This window comes from Pseudochaenichthys georgianus, chromosome 19, assembly GCF_902827115.2.
Source record: "Pseudochaenichthys georgianus chromosome 19, fPseGeo1.2, whole genome shotgun sequence".
Taxonomy (NCBI): domain Eukaryota; kingdom Metazoa; phylum Chordata; class Actinopteri; order Perciformes; family Channichthyidae; genus Pseudochaenichthys; species Pseudochaenichthys georgianus.
The window spans coordinates 8,809,230-8,827,966 of record NC_047521.1 but is presented as its reverse complement, the minus strand read 5'-3'; the positions used below and the strand labels follow the sequence as shown (position 1 = coordinate 8,827,966).

The window sequence follows — 18,737 nt, the reverse complement described above, 5'->3', positions numbered from 1 at the left end:
GAAGCAAAAATAGTAACAAAAAAGACATCTAATGTGAAAAGAGTAAAAGAAAACAAGTGGCTCAAAAAAATGACACTACAGACCTGTCCAAAATGTGTGGGATATTTCCATAGACTATATAAAGGATATTTCACAATAAAAAGTCAGGAATTGTCCCTGTCTTCGTCTATGTTTACAAATGGTACATTAAATAGAAATGTATCCAACATTAGCGATATGATAATAAAAAGGGGTTGAGTTAATGTATTAAAAATAACTTTAACTTTTAAGTTGTACGTGACGTGTGTCTCTTCCTGTGGGCTGGAGCTCTTCTCATCAAAACACAAGAAATGGCCAGCCACCATATTACGCATGCGCAGTGGTCGGCGCTGTAAAACAAGTCAAGGAGGGAACATGAAGGCTGCTGCAGGTTGACTTCAATAACTGTCGAGGTAAGCTCAAAACACAATAAATACGTGTTATTTAAAACACGTATGTCCGGTTGTGAGTGTTGAATAGCGTGGTCCATTTACCCGCTTCGCTACGGACTCGCTTTTTGTTGGTTAAACTAGCCGGCTAACATTAGCTAGCTAGCTGTTATTGTTTTTCGTGCTTTCACGAGAACCAAAATGGAGGAGCAGGCTTCTGCCAGTGTCCTACACAGCCACTCCCGAGTCCTTGTGTGAAGCACTTGTTCTGAAACCCAAACGCAGCTTTAAATCCTCCTGGCGTGACTATTTTGTGTCTGAATAAGCGCATGTGTATTTGTACTGCAATGCTAACGTAGCTTAGCTGAAATTCAAACAGATTTTAGCAAAAGGATGCCAGAGATCAGGCACCGTCTTGATGCTTTATTATCTTCGGTTTGTTGAAGCATGACTTGCACATTCATATAATGTACGCCCAGTTCAGCGCACACACTTAAACGGATATCAATGACACGACAACTGTCTTAAATATTCTTTGTTTTGTAGGACAGCAGATGCTAGCTTGTCATGGGAGGCAGCCGAGGTTGAAATGCACCGCCGAGTCGCTGCAGGATGAACAGTCGTTGTGTTCGCCATGACTCTGAGGTCCACTCTGTTTCCAAACACAGGATTCAAGCAGGACGCTGACACGATTGACTTTGACAAGGCGCATTTCGGGAACGCCACCGTGAGACCCGTGACCCTCAAAAGGGAGCCAGGCTGCGACTTTGTTATAAATGTTCAAAACGCACACGGGGGCGAGATCCCGAGCAGATCCCATGTATTAAACCAGAGTTACATGACAAGCAAAGTTTCCCTCGCGGCCACAGTTGCAGAAGTTGTTCAAGGAGACAATAAAACTGTGGGGGTTTTGTCCCCTGTCAGACAAATGGGGGGTGAGGGAACTCCAGTGAAAGGTAAACCCCTCTCTGGTGACGATATGGATAACCCTCAGATGGCTCTCAACAATAACCCTAAGGATGCAGGTGCGGATGACAGTGTGAAGGGGATGGTCCCTGGAGTCCTTGGCACTGCATCCATTGAACTCTCCGCTGAGGGCAAGTGGAGGAATATCAGGAAGACCCCTTCCAATCCCCACACCCAGGCCAACTGCCTCCGGCAAATTCTCCTGCTCCAGCTGGACCTCATTGAACAACAGCAACAACAGCTGCAGTCCAAGGACAAGGAGATAGATGAGATAAAAGCAGAAAAGGATACGGTGAGTTTAAGCATTTTTTCACAGAAATTGGTGTCTCCGATAATGTGATAGCATTTAAAGCAGGGGTGTCAAACTCCATTTCATCGAGGGCCACATTAACATTATGGTTGCATTCAAAGGGTCGGTTGTAACTTTAAGACTATATAAAAATACATATATAAATATTTAATATATATAAAATAACGTAATTTATATTACATTATTGCCTCTGCATTGGATTATTTTCGGATAGGGTAATAACTTCACAATTTACTACGTCTGAAAGAAGAAGTCTAGGGCGAATAATTGCAAGTATTTTCAGTGAGAATGTCACAAAATGATTTAAAAAGAAAAGCCAAATACTGAACATTTTTAAAAAAAAAAATGTTTTGCAACGTGCTTCTGTAAATCGGCATGTAACCGTATGATAAACATATTATGGCGCGTTTCCACTGCAGCGGGTAGTTGGTACCGAGCCGTGCGGGGCCCGTTTATGGTTGCGTTTCCACTTGGCCTAGTACCGGCTAGCGGGTCCTAATTCACAGTTTTTCTGGCCCCATAAAATCGTGGTTCTAGGGCCAGGAACAACCAGGCTAAGTATGCTAAACTAGAGAGAGAATCGCTGGCAAGGGGGCTACAACCATACTTGCCAACCTTGAGACCTCAGAAATCGGGAGCATTTCAAAACCGCGGGGGGGGGGGGGGGGGGTGCTGCTAGTGGAGATCGCCGGAGCTGTGTTAGATTAACATTAACATGCCTATTATAGTTGTAAGTGCACTGCCTTGCTGCCTGTAGCACCATGATGGAGCATATGTGTGGGCTGGACCTGTATTTTCAGGAAAGGAGTGAGCAGAGGGTCGAGTTGCTCTGTTTGCTGTGACTAGGCTTGTTTGAGACACATTGCGGCTCGCCTCGAAAGTAGACGAGAGTAGCCGATCGCAGCCGGGGGAGGTGTCAAAAAGCTCGCCTGAAGTCGGACAGCTCCGAGTAGGGTTGGGTACCGAGAACCGGTTCCGGTTCGGAACCGGTTCCAACATTTCGATTCCAACGGTATCATTTAGAAATGTGAATTTCGGTTCCGCTTTTCGATTCCTGAGGAAATGTTTCTCGCCGCTCTCCGTAGCCTACTGCATGACTGCAGCGGGGCGGGAAATGTAGCGTTGTACCTACACTTCCTACAGTGTAACCTGAGACCAGGGCCGGCCCGTCGCACTGGCATTATAAATGTTCGTCTAGGGCGCCAGATCTGTGGAGGCGCTGCGCTGACAGCTCTGGGAGAAAAAATAAATGTTTTGACCGTTGGTGCTCATCCTAATTTTCGGCCTTGATGTAACAACATTCATAATTAAGTAAATGTAACACCCTTTTCATCCCGGTTACACTTTTCATTTGCCCTGTACGATGGGCGCTGCAAGTGATGAAAATGGGGGATGTTGGCTTATCTGGCAACCGCAGCTCACGAGGGTGCACTGGAACCGGCGCTGTTGTTATTAGCATCTGGTGCTAGCTGCTCTAACGGAAGAAGAAGAAGATGTTTCTACAATGATGTGGAGGGAGAGTCCTCTCCAGTCAGACTGAGAGGCTGATAACTTCAGCTCAGTGAGGTAAAGGACTCTCAGTGTTTAGATAGTTCACTTTAGTCTAAGTTATCTCAGTGGGTCTCAAACGTTTTGATCACAATTTATGTAAACACATATTTCCAAGGCACTCCTTTATAATTATTGGGATAAAACAGGTTTGAAATCATTCCAATGTAAACTATAGGACAGTAAACCAGACATATCGTTTTAAACTGGAGAGATAAAAAAATATGCATAAATAAAATAGTAAAATAAGATATGAATGAACAACAAAAATAAAATGCATTACATGTAGGCTATTTGTTATTTAATTATTCAAATATAAACCGATCTTTTTCATATGGGTGTTTGGAGTTGTACCCCCTAGATCTAGTCTCTAGTAATTCTGCGTGTGCACCAGATTGAAGCATTTTACTTCAAAATGTTCAAACATTTCTTCCCGGTATGCCTGAGAGGCAGATATGCTTGTTTTTCTCAACAAGAACTGTTTTTAAAAGTTGGACTGTTGTAGCTTCAGGGGTTCTCAGGTTAAAGTTACATAGCAGTGAATATAAACAGACTGATTAATGTGAATATTACTTTAAACTAACCTGTGTAAAAGTTTCTCGAATAAATGTAATTTTTTTGGTGGAAGAAGCATGTATCATTTTTTTACCCTGCCCCTCAAAGAATCGGAATCGAGAACCGTTAAGAACCGGAATCGAAAAGTAGAATCGGAATCGGAATCGTGGAAATTCAAACGATACCCAACCCTAGCTCCGAGTCGGCTTCTTCTTCTTCATCTTCTTCTTCGCATTCTTCTTCTTCTTCTCTCGGTTTTTTGGCGGATTGCAAACAACTTTAAGGTGCATACCGCCACCTCCGGAGTCGGCTTGACTCGGTTTGCATTTATAAAGAATGCACACATGTGTTTAATCGTTAATGTCAGATATGTACTAAGTAAATACATTTGTTCCTGCTCAAGATTAGATTCAACTTTATTGTTATTGCACATATTACAGGTACTGAGACAACGAAATGCAGTTTAGCTTCTAACCAGGTGCAACAAGCAGTAAAGTGAAAAGTAATGTACACAATCTACAGAATAACATATAGAATGAATTGAATGATGAATAAACAGTGGGGTATGAATACACTAGATATCAGCCTGTGAGCAGTATGAACAGTGTGTATGAATATGCTAAGATATATAAAGTATGAAAACGGTAAGCAGTATAGTATAAAATATATAGATATTAATTTCATGATGATAAACATTGTGGAACAATGATGAAAAATGGGAATGGATGTGGCGACGTAAAACTGACACAACACAACAACACACTTTTGCCAGCCAATTGGAGAGTTTCATCAGCAGCACGTGGTAAAAACCACCAATGAGCGCTCAGCTCGAGATACCAGCGAGCCGTTTCCCATCAAGCATTTCGCTTCCGCAGCTCGCGGAGAGCAACTGCGCCAACTCGCCTCGCCTCGCTCTCAAGGCTGCGGGCGTCTTTGTCCCGCAATATTTCAAAGTCTCATGTGGGCGAGCCTCCAGAGCAAGTCGGACAAAATGACTAACCATCATGCAACGCACGAGCAAGACGTTGATCGCAACTGCGCAGGTCTTGCTTGTCTCAAACAAGCCTACTGTCTTCCTCACCCTCTCAGACTTTCAGTTGCGCGCGCTACTAAAGGGACGTGCTACCATGGAAACCAAACAATGGTGTTGCTGTATTAAAGTCCGAGTGGAAACAGTCCTGAGTAAATCTGATTTTGTCAGAAATGCGGGAGAAATATGACCCCGGGAGGAAATCGGGAGAGGGCTATGAAATCGAGAGTCTCCCGCGAAAATCGGGAGGGTTGGCAAGTATGGCTACAACTACAACAAGAGGAACATATTTGACCGTGATTTAATTGTAATACACGTTTCAAAATGATGCCGAAGTAACAACATACTGATACTGGTTAGTAAAAACCATGAATTAATGCTTTGACAAGTCTGCAGACAGACGGCAGGCGAAAACCCTTTTAAAATGTGTGTTTTCTAAATGGAGCTTGGCTAAGCTAACGTTATATATGCTCCGACCGTCCACACTCACACCAACGGCCTATACAGACATAAATAAACCAGCGACTGTATTCGCCATGACACAGACAGTCTGTGGTTTGTACTTGTTTAACTTTTGTCTAGTTTCTGAACAGATATGAGGAGCTGTGAGCTCTGAGTGCTAAGAGCTAACGGCTGTGTTGTTTTTCTGGGGCTCTCATTGAAGGTGACGTCACGGCTCCGCCTACACTGCGTTACTATAGTAACTACCCCAGTTCCTAAACTGTAATGGAAGCACAGCATTAAAGTGAGCCGGGCCTAATAAGGCCTAACCAAACCGAGCGAGGCCTGCAGTGGAAACGCGCCATTATATTCTTTGCAAGCTCTTGTGGGGCCGCAGAAAATGAAGTCACAGGCTGGATTTGGCCCCCGGGCCTTGAGTTTGATACCCCTGATTTAAAGTAAAAAATGTTGTGTCTTGTTCGTTTGCAGCTGCTTGCACGTATTGAGCGCATGGAGCGTCGTCTGCAGCTCACAAAGAAGGACCCGCCCAGAGATAAACGCCTTTTCCAGCCCCTGGAGCCATGGACCCCTGACAAAGAGGACGTGTGGGATCTGGAAGGAGAGGAGGGTCAACAGGGCAACTCAACCAATCAGCTCCCCTTTAGTCGGGGTGGCAAAGGTCAAAAAAGGTAAATAAATAGCATTAAGTAGAGATGGGACAGTTATGACAATGATCACGATTAAAAACGCAATAGTTTGAAAAAGCTTTCTAAATTTGAAAAGTGAAAGAAATAGTACAGGAATGATCATGTAAGAAGATATTATATTTTTATGATTTATTTTTTGCAAGTATTTATGATTTCCTATTTTAAGATATTTCGATTTTTGGTTTGAACTAAATGGATTTTGACAAAAAAAGGTGTGTCCTACATGTGATGCAATATAAATATTTATTGTGGAAATGTAAGGTAAAGGGATTTCAGTATGCTTGTATGTGTAAACTTGTAAAGTGTTGAGCATGTTTTGATGATTATCTGACAATTTTTTTGTCCAGAGTAATCATGACATATTGTCAGACATCACTGGGCTTTTTTGTGTGCGGTGTGATATTTCATAAAACCACAGTAGATAAATTAATTAAGAAAAGGGGACATTAAAATCTACTGCAATCCATTCCATATTGTAATCTTAATTATTCTGATCAAACTTTGTGCAGAATTCTAAACGGGTAGTTGCAATTAATTACTTTTATTTCCTGTCACATTGCAGTAACTGTTGTTTTTTTATTTGTCTACACAGGAAGTCTTGCTTTGGAGATGCAAAAGGGCAGAAATCCCGGGGCAAAAGCGCCAAACTCAGCCCCCACAAGTCTGATATTCAGCCCGGCTCTCCCAATCAGAGAGAGCTGCGCAGCAAGGAAACCCCAGAGAAGACCTTTCCATTGAGGTCAGGGTCAGAAAGGGACCCCATGCTCCCGTGCAAAGAGGAGCCCGGGCTGAGTTGTGAGATCGACGACTTGCCCTTCATGTCTACTACTGAGATGTACCTCTGTTGCTGGAACCAACCTCCTCTCTCGCCTCTACGTGAGACTTCCCCTAAAAAGGAAGAAGAGGTGGCCAGTGAGTGGACTCCTCATGTAGTACATGATATGCTGATTGTTTGTAAGCGTAACCTATATCTCATCTTTTGATCCATCAGCTCCAAAATAAATAAAAATGAGCTATGTCTGGCTAACTTCCTATCCTCTCCGTCTTTCTACCTTCTAGTTCCATCTTGGAGGGAAAATCCAATAGAGCCGTTGGAAGATGATCCCTCCTTTATCCCTCCTGAGGTGAGACACATTTTTAGTAATTCCTACTTTTAGAGTTTGAAAAGTTGCTCCCATTAAATCCAAATGCAATAAACTCATGCATTACTTTGTCTTCCTATCCAGCCGATGGACGACAGTGTGTTCTTGAAACGCCACGCAAAGCTGGAGTTGGATGAGAAGCGGAGGAAAAGGTACCAAACACTTAAGTTATTCGAATCTGAGTCTGGTTAATTGACAAGATAAATTACACATGAACGGAAGTTGCTTGGGTTCATATAGTAACATAAACAAAGTAAGATACAATAAAATATAACAGCAATCATTGGAAAAATGAAGACAATTAAATGTGGAGTAGGAGAAAATTACAATTTAGATTACTGATTTGTCATTTATTTGTATAAGATTAACACTATTTATTATTTTGTTAAGGATCCCTTATTTTGGTATTAAATTGTTGTGAAGAACATATATACTGGGTCATTATGTCATTACAGTATGTTAATCGGATTAAAAAAGTATAAAAAATGTTATATGAAACAAACACATATTTTAAAGGTGGGAAAAGAATCCCCAATGCTTTAAATTGTCTGTAACAAAATACTTCATTATAAACTACTGGTATTTTATTTCTGGCCATCTAATCCGAGTTACAGGAATTATAGGTTGATTGAGATGAAGATTTATTCTTCATAAAAAGTTATTGAAATGTATAAATACATGAAGGTGGAGATGAAGTGCCTTGTGAAGGACTGATTGATGTTGTGGAGTACTGACGTTTCCAGCCGTCTGTTTTTATCAATAGGATGCAAGATCTCTAACTTATTCTTTACTCTTCCTGTGTGTTTTCAGGTGGGACATCCAGCGAATCAGAGAGCAGCGTGTGTTTCAGCGTCTGCAGCAGCGCATGAACAGGAAGAAAGTCGTCGCTGAGACTGAGCCAGAGCTCTCCTCCTTCTACCCCGAAACTGAAGATGGTACATCTATTGACTTACTGCAATTCAATTTAGCAACATTAATGACATTTCTATGAATGGATTCAAGAGATTTTAACTTGATTGTTTTATGTTTTTGCCAGTTGAAACCATAGTGATCACTCCCTTCTTGCCTGTGGTTGCATTCGGCCGTCCGTTACCCAAACTCTCACAACAGTAAGTGCTGTTTTTTTATTTTGTTTCAGAACATTTAAGCAGTACAAGAAAGACACATGGCACAGACCCACATTTTATTATGTTTTACTGTCTGATCAGATCATACTGAAGTTACTGATTACTTCAGTGAATCTGCACTGCGGGAAGTTTTAAAGTATGTTTTCAAAAGTGAATCATATCAATCAATAATGAAGGAGGGGGGTGGCAGTGGGTGAAAGCATTTGAGATATTTGGTTAAAGCTTCAATGTAAGATCTGAGCTAAAAAAGTTATATTGAACAGCTGTTAAAGTAACCAAAGAGACCATTTACATTCTGCCTGTTATACCTCAGGAACATTTGATCGTATTAATGCTGAAATGCTTTATTCCTAAAAATATCTAAATCTGTATAATTAAATAATGATTTTTCCTCCAGGAACTTCGAGCTGCCTTGGCTGGATGATCGAAGCCGATGTCGCATCGAGGTGCCCAAAAAACACACTCCTCACCGGACCTGTCGGAAGTGAAACCCCGTTGTTTGCGTGTTAACAGTGGAGAGATGCCGCTCCATGCCCAGATTAGAAGATGCTATGTTTGTCTTGCCTGGAGGGGGGGATAAGAAAAGTCACCAGTTGCTGTGTATCACCGCTGTTGCTTTCAGTCTGAAGTCTCAAAATGTCACCACCGATCAGCTGATCTCCTGCAGAAAACTATGCGAGGACCGTAAATTGCTGCGTGACTGGGTGTCCTTGATGTTAATCATTTACACTTCTGAAAGGGAGATACACCCTGATGCCACATGATAACAGTCCCTGTGTTAGCAGCAGTTAAAGATCCCAGTTTGCATTCTTAAAAAGAAATGGAGGAACCGTTATGTGCATGTTCTGTCACATTTATCAAACACATTTTGTAGCAGCTGGGCCATCCAAACTTGAGTAAAAGTGGAGTATATGTCACTTGTTATGCAATCAGCTAAATGGACTCTAATCTTGGGCGTGTTCATGTGGGGTAAACAAAAAACACTTGTTGCTATTTTGACAAAAGTAGAGCTTGTGCTGTACGCCATTCGCTCCAGCTTTTTGTCCTGGGTACACTCATTCTCCAAGCTTAAGTGGAAAACACGTCAAAATCTGACTGTATCGTGCTGTGTATTGCCTATATCGTTATTCACACACAACTTAAAATAAGATTTCATCAATGTTTAGCGTGATATCAGAAGATATGAGCAACACTCGGCATGGATTCACATAAAAAAATAGCAGTGCCAATATCAACAAAAAGCAACTGATTGTTCTGTGTTCCTGGTTTGCTTTTTGAAAACAACGGCACAGTTAATTCCAGGGGTGGTGAACTAACGTGAAACCCACAGTTCTGTTCCCTGTTTTAACATTTGTTTTTTATGTGAGTTGCATGGACTCTATTTAGCTGTTTTTAATAAAACATGGTAGCATGGCTTCACCCCTCGAACGGAGAACAGTCTCTGCTCATCGGGCTACAAAATGTTGTTCTTGAAAGCATGACTTGTTCAGTGAGAGCTGCACTCATCGTCAGTTTGATGACTGATCTTTCGTGTTTACAATCTTAACAATACGCTTCCATCCAGTTAATACTAGGCAAGTTGTGTGTATGCACTTGGTCTCTTGAAGCAGTAGTCTGGCATTTAAGGGAATCATTTTAGACAATAACTAAGCTTACTAGCTGTAGTAATAGCGATGTTCGATAGTATGCTCTTAAACATGCCGCCCTTTCTGAGGTAATCTCAGCTCCAATCGCAGTGTGTGATTTCTGCCCTGGCTGCGTTAGCTAAACCTCTCTACATATGATGCAATGGCTTTCTGCAGCTTCAATCTGTATGTGTAGGCCGATTTTTGCTAATACAATGTTGATTTTGTTATTTTTCTGTACATAGCTTCCAGAAACAAATGTACATAAAACATGGCTGTTATTTTTTTATTATTTAATGTTGGACGTGTTGAGTACATTCAATATTGTTCTATGATTGTATGTTGACAAATTGACAGTTTTGAAGGTTAAATTCTTTTGGAATAAAATTAACATGTTTACTTTATTTGAATTTTCGTTGTGTACATTTTTGATTTATTTTTTATAACATTTGCCCATATTTATTTATTTTTATAAAAAAAAAACATTTAATAAAGATCCTTTTAATTCAAGTTATTCAATAGCTGTGACGCAGATATGTAATAAGCATTTTACACATGGAAAAAAATGTTGTTTTACAAAATATGTGGTTGAAAAACACTGGGTACTACACTTCCCATAATGCAACTCAAAGGTGTTCCCCAACTGGTAGCACATACTATTTTAAAATATTATATCAGAATTGTCCATTCTTTTTTATCTAGCAACCGAAATGTACATTGCTTTATTCATCTTTTATACTATTTTTATTTTACTAGTACCTTTTTTTGGCGGTGCACTTTGGAATATACATTAAAAGGTGCTTCACAAATCAAATGTTTTCAAAAAGGCTATGCTGAGATGACCCTGATGACATCACTATCATTGGGTTTATTATTCTTTCTAACTCACTGGACTGGTACTTTTCATGATAAATAATCTGTGCTTTATGTATAACATTTCTTCAAATCAGCCAGTTGCTTTCATCTAGAAAAAAATGTTTATTGAATAAAGAAAAGCAAAACCAGGACACTTTCACAAAAATGAAAAACACTGACTCTTTAAAACCTTTGGTGAAGATCCAGCTGTTCTTAAGAAAATCACCGAGTCATGGCTACCTGGCAGTAAACAGGAGTCAGCTGACACCTTTCTTTCCTTTATATATTTGTTTAAAACAAACTGCCCGTTCATACATTTAGACAGAAAAGACACTTTTTGTACACCATCTTCAACTGGATCCCGACAACAATAAAAAAAAGAATGATCTAAAGTCATTAAATGCTGACACCGGGGCTAAAACTATATTTTATATGAGATTGATAAAAAGAAAGCCAAACCAGCCTGATGTACAAAAAGTGCTGACATATAAAACATCCGCTTCTGTCCTTTTTACCGACTTTCATTTGGGTCATTTTAAACTTTTTAGTGTTCATTTAAATTGCGAAAACATCATGCCTTGAGGAGTTAGTATTTACACAGACAGCGAAATAATCTTTCACTTTTAGAGAACTCGTGTCATTTGGCAATAAAAATGAGACCAGGCCTATGAAGGATAATGACACTAAAAGTATTTCCTTTTTTTGAGAAAATACATAAAAACACACATCAAATGAAAACACCTCAGAACAGAAGCCACACACCTTATATAACACATCTGAAATAGCTCCGTTTGCCGGTTATACCTTCAAAAAGAATCTAAACACAGAGATTTGAGTATGTTTGTATCTGTATTAACAACTCCGCCACAGTTTCACTGCGTGCTCAATCTCTCCGCAGGTTATTCAGCCGCTCCTCCAGGTCGGCGTCTGCGTCTGCGAGGGCGGCCTGAGGCTCGACCTTCTTTCCTCCGGCCACCGACAAGCTTCCTCCGGTGCTCGGAAGATCTGAAATAAACACAAAGGGGATCTAATGAGACCAAACGATGCAAATGTAGAATTGAAATAATTGTGCTCAAAGTGTTGCGTTTTCTTACTTGACAGTTCATCGGACACATTCAGACCCAGCTCGTCCAGCACCTGGGACACGATGGCGTCACTGTACACAATAACAAATGTATTCAAGTAAATGCAAAACATATATTGGGTTACTATTATCCAAATATGGAGGCTGAATAAAGAAGTAATTAAGTGGGAGTTTGAGGTAAACAGGCATTCTACTTGAATTGTTGTGATTAACTGATTTTAATTTGCTAATTTCTTCTTTTTAGAAAAATCAGCTGAAAAGATTAAACTCAAGAAAAATACTGTCGTACTTTCTATCATTCCTTTGGTAAGAACTTGTTTGTAATAATTGATAGTTCTACTTCGAGTGAAATGTCCATATTTGCTATTACCATTCAGAACACAAATGTGGAAAGAAAGTCCCTCACCTCTCGTCTTCATCATCCTCATCCCCCATGGCATCATCGATAGCGTCATTCATCATCTCCTCCTTCATGTCCATGATCTCACTCTGTTTTTCAAACTCCATCATGATCTTCTGGATCTGGGGCAGTTTCAGCTGTGAACGTGGAATACATAGGAGATGGTCAACATCAGTTTGTTATTGTTTATTTCTATTGAATGACTGAAGTGTGTTTGAGGGCAGACCTGTCTGTTCATGGTGGCCATGGCTTTGGTGACGCCTTTCATAGCCTGCGCCATGCTGTTGTTGGATTTGAGCGTCTGTATCTTCAGACTGACGGCCTGAATGTTGGCTTTCATCATGATGAACTTCTTGACGTAGCGCCGTGTGCGGACCAAATCCTTAGCCATGATCTTGACGGCGTCCTGCAAAGATTAAAATAACACTCATCATTGGGGCTGTACTGCATGTCATTTTTTATCTTTTAAAACTAACAGAGGTTTTCTAATGCAGCTTTGTATATCTGTCATCAAAGTGTCTGTCTTCGTCTATTCTCATCATCCTGAAGAAAATCCCTGGTTTGACAAAGTGCTTGATAGTTTGACTTTATTTGATTAAATTAACTTTCTTTAATAAATAGCAATCATTGGTAAGTGCCTCCCAAGCAGGAAAGAAAACTGTTTTTTACTTTTAGAATTTGTATTTGGAATACACATTAAAAAGGTGCTTTACAAATAAAATGTTTTAAAAAAGGCCATGCCGAGATGACATCACTATGACTCACCACCTCACCACTAGGTTTATTATTCTTTCTAACTCACTGGACTGGTACTTTCCATGATAAATAACCTGAGCTTTATGTATAACATTTCTTCAAATCAACCAGTTGGTTTCATCTGGAATAAAAATGTTTTTAGTAAAAACATTGTTTTTGGAGAGACTTAATACTAACAAATGTGGATTGAAGCAGAATACTTGTTAGATAGAAACATGTTGTGAATTTTGGAAGTGATACCATCTATTTTATTTCAATAAATGATGAGTTTTGGACTTTTGAGTTATTTGAAATGTTCACACGAGTCAATGTTAGAATTGAAGCTACAAACAGAGTTTGGGTACTTTTTCTCTTTTCTCACCATTTGTCCCTGTTTGGCCATTTTCTTAATGTCAGCGATGATCTTCTTCTCCTGCTGCTCCAGTTTCTGTCGCTCTCGGTCCAGTTCTCTCATGGCTCTGTTGAGCGCCCTCTGATTCTGCCTTAGCATCTCCTCCGGGGTTTTCCTCTTTCCAAACAGGAAGTCCATCTATTTGGAAATACCAAAGGCAGAAGGTCGAAAAACAGTCAAGCTCAGTATATAATGTTAAAAAACTCAATTCAAGATATTTATGACACCAGTGCTGACATGATTAGAAAATTAATCAATTAGTAAATACTAGTCAGAAAATGTTGATCCTATGACAACCTTTTCTCTTGCTTTTCATTATAATAAAAAAGTTGTCAAAACAAGGTTTGTGTGAGTAAAATGTACACAGTCAAACTGGTCCAACTATTGTTTTGTTGTTGTAATTTCTTATTTTTTTACAAATCAAACATTTAATACTTTTCTGATTATATTGACATACTTTGACTAAAGTAAACATTTCTAAAGCAGGATTTTTTAAAAAGTATTTATTTACTTATTTTACACATTTTCAGTCTTTCTTACTGTAGATCATCTGAATAATTGTTTCAGCACTACTGACAGATTAGAGAGGTCAAATCTAGTAAAAACAAAATCATTCAACAAATTCCAAATTCCATAAAAATATATTTGTTTCTGTTTGACTGGTGTTTACCTTCTGTGCTATGCTTCATCCAACCATACTTTTTAACACACATTAAATCAGTCAGTTTTAAAACAGTTTCAGCTATGTCAGTCTTCATATAAAGTCAATGGTCCACCCGGTGACCTGTTGTTTCCTGGAAAACATTACTCAGCAGTTAGTAATGTGACTAGAGGCCCGAGGTTTCCGAAGCCGTGTATTCGATTCCAAAACTGCCTCAACATCTTACACCAACGGTTAGTCCTACAACTAAATACCAAACAAAGCTTTACAAAATCCAGACCCGGTATAATGTTAGTCTCACCGTTTCGTCTAAAGCCGGTAATCCGGAAGGTTAAATGGTGTTTAAGGCGTTTTCTCCGACTTCAACTCGCCACAATTTCGAACGATTATTTGTTTTCTTTCCTTCACTTCCGTGTTACGATAGTTTCCGGGAAGTGACGTGATGACGCACTTTAGAGACTTTAAAAACAGACGTCGGTTTCTTTGCCGGTAGCATGGCCGGTAGGTGTCAAGGTCACGCGTCAGAGAGAGAAAAACAACATTTCAAAATAAAATCCTTCGTCTTTTTAATTTGGGATTGGGATGTTTTTATTTACTTTTATGTATTTGTTACGGTTGCTGTTGAATGCTTTCTGTGTTTGAAACACAGAAAAAACAAAAGCCTACTGGTAATGGTAGTACTCGGATCCTAAAAAATTAAGAAAAAGAAAAAAAACGTACAACTGTGCTTTTTTATTTGTATTTTCACCAGTACACTGGTAAATACTCTGGACAGATATTATGTTCAGCCTGGCATCATAACATTAATTATTTGAAATCACAAAAACAGTTTGTACCTGATGTGTTCTGTTGCTAGTGTAGTAAAGATCTATTTAATAACATTTTTCCCACACAAATGGCAAACTTTTGTTGTGAGGCTGTTATTCTCTAGGTGAAATCGCTTGACATCCGGTCCTAATGTTGTTAGCTTTGTGTAGCTAGGTTGCACATGTGCGAATTTCATGTTAAGGACACACAAACATCCTCTCCTGAGGAAGACAGTGGGTTTTGATGCTTGGTCAAAGGAAATATTTGATAATAGTTAAGGAGTTAACCTGCCGACACAACTTTTATAGATTATTGGACGTTTCGCCAGGCCAGCTTCCCTTCCTAGTGCATCTGGACATTATTACAACTATTTCAATATGTGGGTAAATAGCATTGCACATCAGCAGAGGTTGCTACTGGTTTGGGCTAGAAGATTATACAAACCGGAATCAATCTCAAGAGTGGACTCTTATCATGTCTCAGCCTCTGTGCTGTGCTCAGAGGACAGCAGCAGCAAACCTGTGCTGAAGAGACGACGCAGAGTTTCAATAAACTCCTCCGGGGTCCAACACCAACCTGGGGAATCGGATCGATGGCACACACAGGAGAGGTCAGTTCATATTGAATGCTATTTTCTTTATCTATTATAATTGTGACTATTAAAAAAAACACCGATATCTCTGAAATAATAATAATAATACAAATTAAATCAAACATAAATACGTGTAATTATAAATGGGTAAAGTCCCATTAATAAATAAATAAATATTCAAACTGGACGTTTATAATTATTAGACTACTGTCATTTATTTCAGGGACATTTTATTTGAGTAATTCCACATTTATTAAGTTAACAACACAAATAATGGAAATAAAAATCTTGGAAATAAATTTGATGAGAGTCCCCTGTAATAAAAAAGTGGAATTTTGACCTGTAATGAAACAAAAGATTACCTTTGGAAAAATGCCCTTTACAAAATAAATGTGTATTTTTTTGTTTTGTTTAATAAATTATATTGGTTAGTTCTCAAGAAATTAAAGATATCATTTGAATGTTTTGATGTACTTATCTATAGTGAGTGTATTACCTACAGTACATGACAGTCGGCACGCCCCCAGTTTGGAGAAACACACAGTAGTAGTAGTAGTAGTATCTGACACAGGAGCTAAGCAGTGTACTGCTGTGGGTGGGAAACAGTTGCAATGTTGCAGCCTTTATCTATGGGGAGCTGGATCCATTGTCTATGCTCTCTTAAGAATTTTAGCAAAAATAGCAATTTTGACTCTCAGAATACAGGAGTTGCTGCTGGCTGAAATAAGTTTTGCTGCTGCCTCAGTCCATAGCAGTTCATTGCTCTGCTTCCATATGGTTACTGCTGTCTACTTATCCAAATTGTCACTTTGGATGAGTACCTCAAAAAACCCTACTTCAAACAATGTAAACCATCCCTTTCAGTAAGGTGGTGTTGCAGCTTTGAAATGACAAGTTTTCTAAGATCTTTCTATTTTACAGAACTGTGATAAAGGAGCCGAATCAGAGGAGCTGGGTTGACAGCAGAATGTCATCTGAACTCAGGAGACTGAGTATGGAGGATTTCCCTGAGGAGAAAAAAGAGAGGCTAGACGGAGAGAAAAGGGAGAAGGAGAGGGTGGTGGGAGAGAAGAAGAAGGAGAGGTTTGGGGGAGAGAGGAAGGAGAGGTTTGGGGGAGAGAGGAAGGAGAGGTTTGTGGGAGAGAGGAAGGAGAGGCCGGTTGGAGAGAGGAAGGAGTGGCCGGTTGGAGAGAGGAATAAGTCATCAATGGACTCCAAAGCAGAGAAATATGAGGTTGTTTTTGGCATCGCTCCCTGTGTCCTGGCTCTCACTCAGGGTAGAAGAAAGCCCCGTAAACTGTTTGTAAAAGATGGCGAGGCCTCTCACAGGGCGTCTGTGTTAAATGTGTGTGAGGAGGCTCATCGGCGAGGAGTACAAATCCAGCGGGTCAGTAAGAACGATCTGGACAAGATGTCTTCTGGGCGAGTGCATCAGGGAGTGTGTCTGCAGGCAAGTCCTCTGGGCTATCTCACTGAAGACAGAGACTCTAAACCCAACGCGGGGGACACTCCTCTCTGGCTCGTTCTGGAGAAAATTCAAGACCCCATGAATCTCGGTGCCATACTACGTTCGGCGTATTTTCTCGGCGTGGACAGAGTTGTCAGCAGCCTTCATGATAGCTGTCCCTTGTCTCCAGTGGTCAGCAAGGCCAGCTCAGGCGCCATGGAGGTGATTGGGGTGTACGGATACGAAAACCTCGAGGACATGCTGAAGATGAAGATGGCGCAGGGCTGGCAGGTGGTGGGCACGGTGGGAGCTGAAGGGGAGGAGTCCCAGGTTCCTATCACCCTGTGTTCAGACTTTAAAGTGACCAAACCCACGGTGTTGTTGATGGGGGGTGAGGGGGAGGGACTGTCCCAGCAGCTGCTCTCTCTGTGCCAAACACTTCTAACCATCCCCGCCGGCAGAGAGCTGTTCCCGGGGATCGAGTCTCTCAACGTCTCTGTAGCTTCAGGCATTCTGCTCTACTCTCTGCTGTCCTCCAGGAGGCCCGCCAGATGAACAACACCTTCCATATCTGTCTGTACTCTATGCAAGATGCAAGGGAACTGAGAATGTTATGGAGGACAGAATGAAATGTGGATGTATTTGAAATTGAACACATCACGGCAATCTTCAGAAATGGCTTTAAAGGATAAGGATGATCTTCTATAATGTTGGTTCTGTCAACACATTCCACAGTACTGTGGAAGTATCAGTGTATCTGGTTCTTATGTGCTATAGAGCTCCATTGTTGTCCAAAAACTATTAAAAAAATATCAATGAGGCACACTGTTGTACTGGGTGACATGTTTATGCAGTCTGAACACACACTGTAGTTTTGTTTTGACTCAATCCCACAAACACCGTCCTGCTGTCACACAAACTCAAAAACTCCGCAGCTGAATGTAGTTCCCAGTAAATGAAACATTTCCTCTTGTTTCAGTAAAAACCGTAAAAACTGCAGTGACCAGCTGTTTCAGGAAATAACAGACCCTTTTTTACAATATGAAATCATATTTGTGATTTTTCTTTAAAAACTACTGCAGGTTATGGAAGTGTGAGACTAAACTTTGCTTTTCAAAAGCAAGACAAATATATATCTCTGGAACAATGTCATTTCTCTGACACTGTACTGCATGCTTTTTACATGCTGTACGTAAAACAATAAGGAGGTCTAAATAGATGAAATGTTATTCTTTAATAAAATATGACTTGATCTTATCAACTTGTTAGGGTTTGTGCTTGTTGTTGTGCTGTTTGAATCTTCTCCACACACACTATGCATATGCACTGCCAGGGCTGTATCTCACAAACATATCCATGTGTGCATGATAACATTTTAAAAAGAAAATTAGCAGATGCACACAACTGCTTTTGTATCAACTTAATTATATATTTACGTCATATTGAAAATGACATGACGTTTTTATTTCGAAAAAACAAATACCCTGTAATAAAAGTAACATCAAATACAATAAAAGTAAAGAGAATAATGCGTCTTTATATTTTCAGGAAAAAATATGTTACATCTTTATACTATACAAATGTAATAAGGGCCTAGGAAAAATCCACCAAACACACTTAAGTCAGATTCTTATGCATTTTTAAACAAATAAGGAGTAAAAGTATCAGACATTAAAAGGTGTGGAAGCAGTGGATATACAGCATCAAATTCATCTTTTATTTTACCCCCATTATTACTTATTGCACCTTGACTAATATATATATATATATTTATGTGTCTTGAGTTTTGCGTCATTTATGATGAATAGTCATATTTGTTTATTTAAGTCTAATTATTTTTGTTGGCAAATCATTCAAAGTATTTATTTATGCAATATTGAATAAAA

General features: G+C 39.8%; 3 protein-coding genes across 4 annotated transcripts; 2 read left to right on the top strand and 1 right to left on the bottom strand.

Annotated features, from left to right (window-relative positions):
* The first annotated feature begins 329 nt into the window (after window positions 1-329).
* msl1b (MSL complex subunit 1b) lies at window positions 330-10,262 on the top strand. Of its 2 annotated transcripts, none has more exons than XM_034107169.1 (9): window positions 330-431; window positions 954-1,665; window positions 5,747-5,946; window positions 6,557-6,876; window positions 7,024-7,088; window positions 7,191-7,258; window positions 7,917-8,041; window positions 8,143-8,215; window positions 8,631-10,262. In XM_034107169.1, exons 2-9 carry the CDS (start codon window positions 1,042-1,044, stop codon window positions 8,719-8,721), a joined length of 1,566 nt encoding a protein of 521 aa, XP_033963060.1. In that variant the 5' UTR covers window positions 330-431; window positions 954-1,041; the 3' UTR covers window positions 8,722-10,262. The 2 variants fall into 2 exon arrangements, with proteins under 2 accessions (XP_033963060.1, XP_033963059.1); XM_034107168.1 differs by having other exon boundaries at window positions 6,557-6,918.
* A 1,287-nt stretch (window positions 10,263-11,549) lies between these two features.
* On the bottom strand, window positions 11,550-14,452 carry chmp2a (charged multivesicular body protein 2A). Its single transcript, XM_034107171.2, has 6 exons — window positions 14,307-14,452; window positions 13,315-13,482; window positions 12,424-12,603; window positions 12,204-12,334; window positions 11,808-11,869; window positions 11,550-11,718 (listed from the first exon to the last, which is right to left on the bottom strand). The coding sequence occupies exons 2-6, from the start codon at window positions 13,480-13,482 to the stop codon at window positions 11,597-11,599; spliced, it is 663 nt and encodes a 220-aa protein (XP_033963062.1). The 5' UTR covers window positions 14,307-14,452; the 3' UTR covers window positions 11,550-11,596.
* A 521-nt stretch (window positions 14,453-14,973) lies between these two features.
* mrm1 (mitochondrial rRNA methyltransferase 1 homolog (S. cerevisiae)) lies at window positions 14,974-17,986 on the top strand. The gene is made up of 2 exons (XM_071206707.1): window positions 14,974-15,422; window positions 16,326-17,986. The coding sequence occupies exons 1-2, from the start codon at window positions 15,190-15,192 to the stop codon at window positions 17,404-17,406; spliced, it is 1,314 nt and encodes a 437-aa protein (XP_071062808.1). The 5' UTR covers window positions 14,974-15,189; the 3' UTR covers window positions 17,407-17,986.
* Window positions 17,987-18,737: the final 751 nt, after the last annotated feature.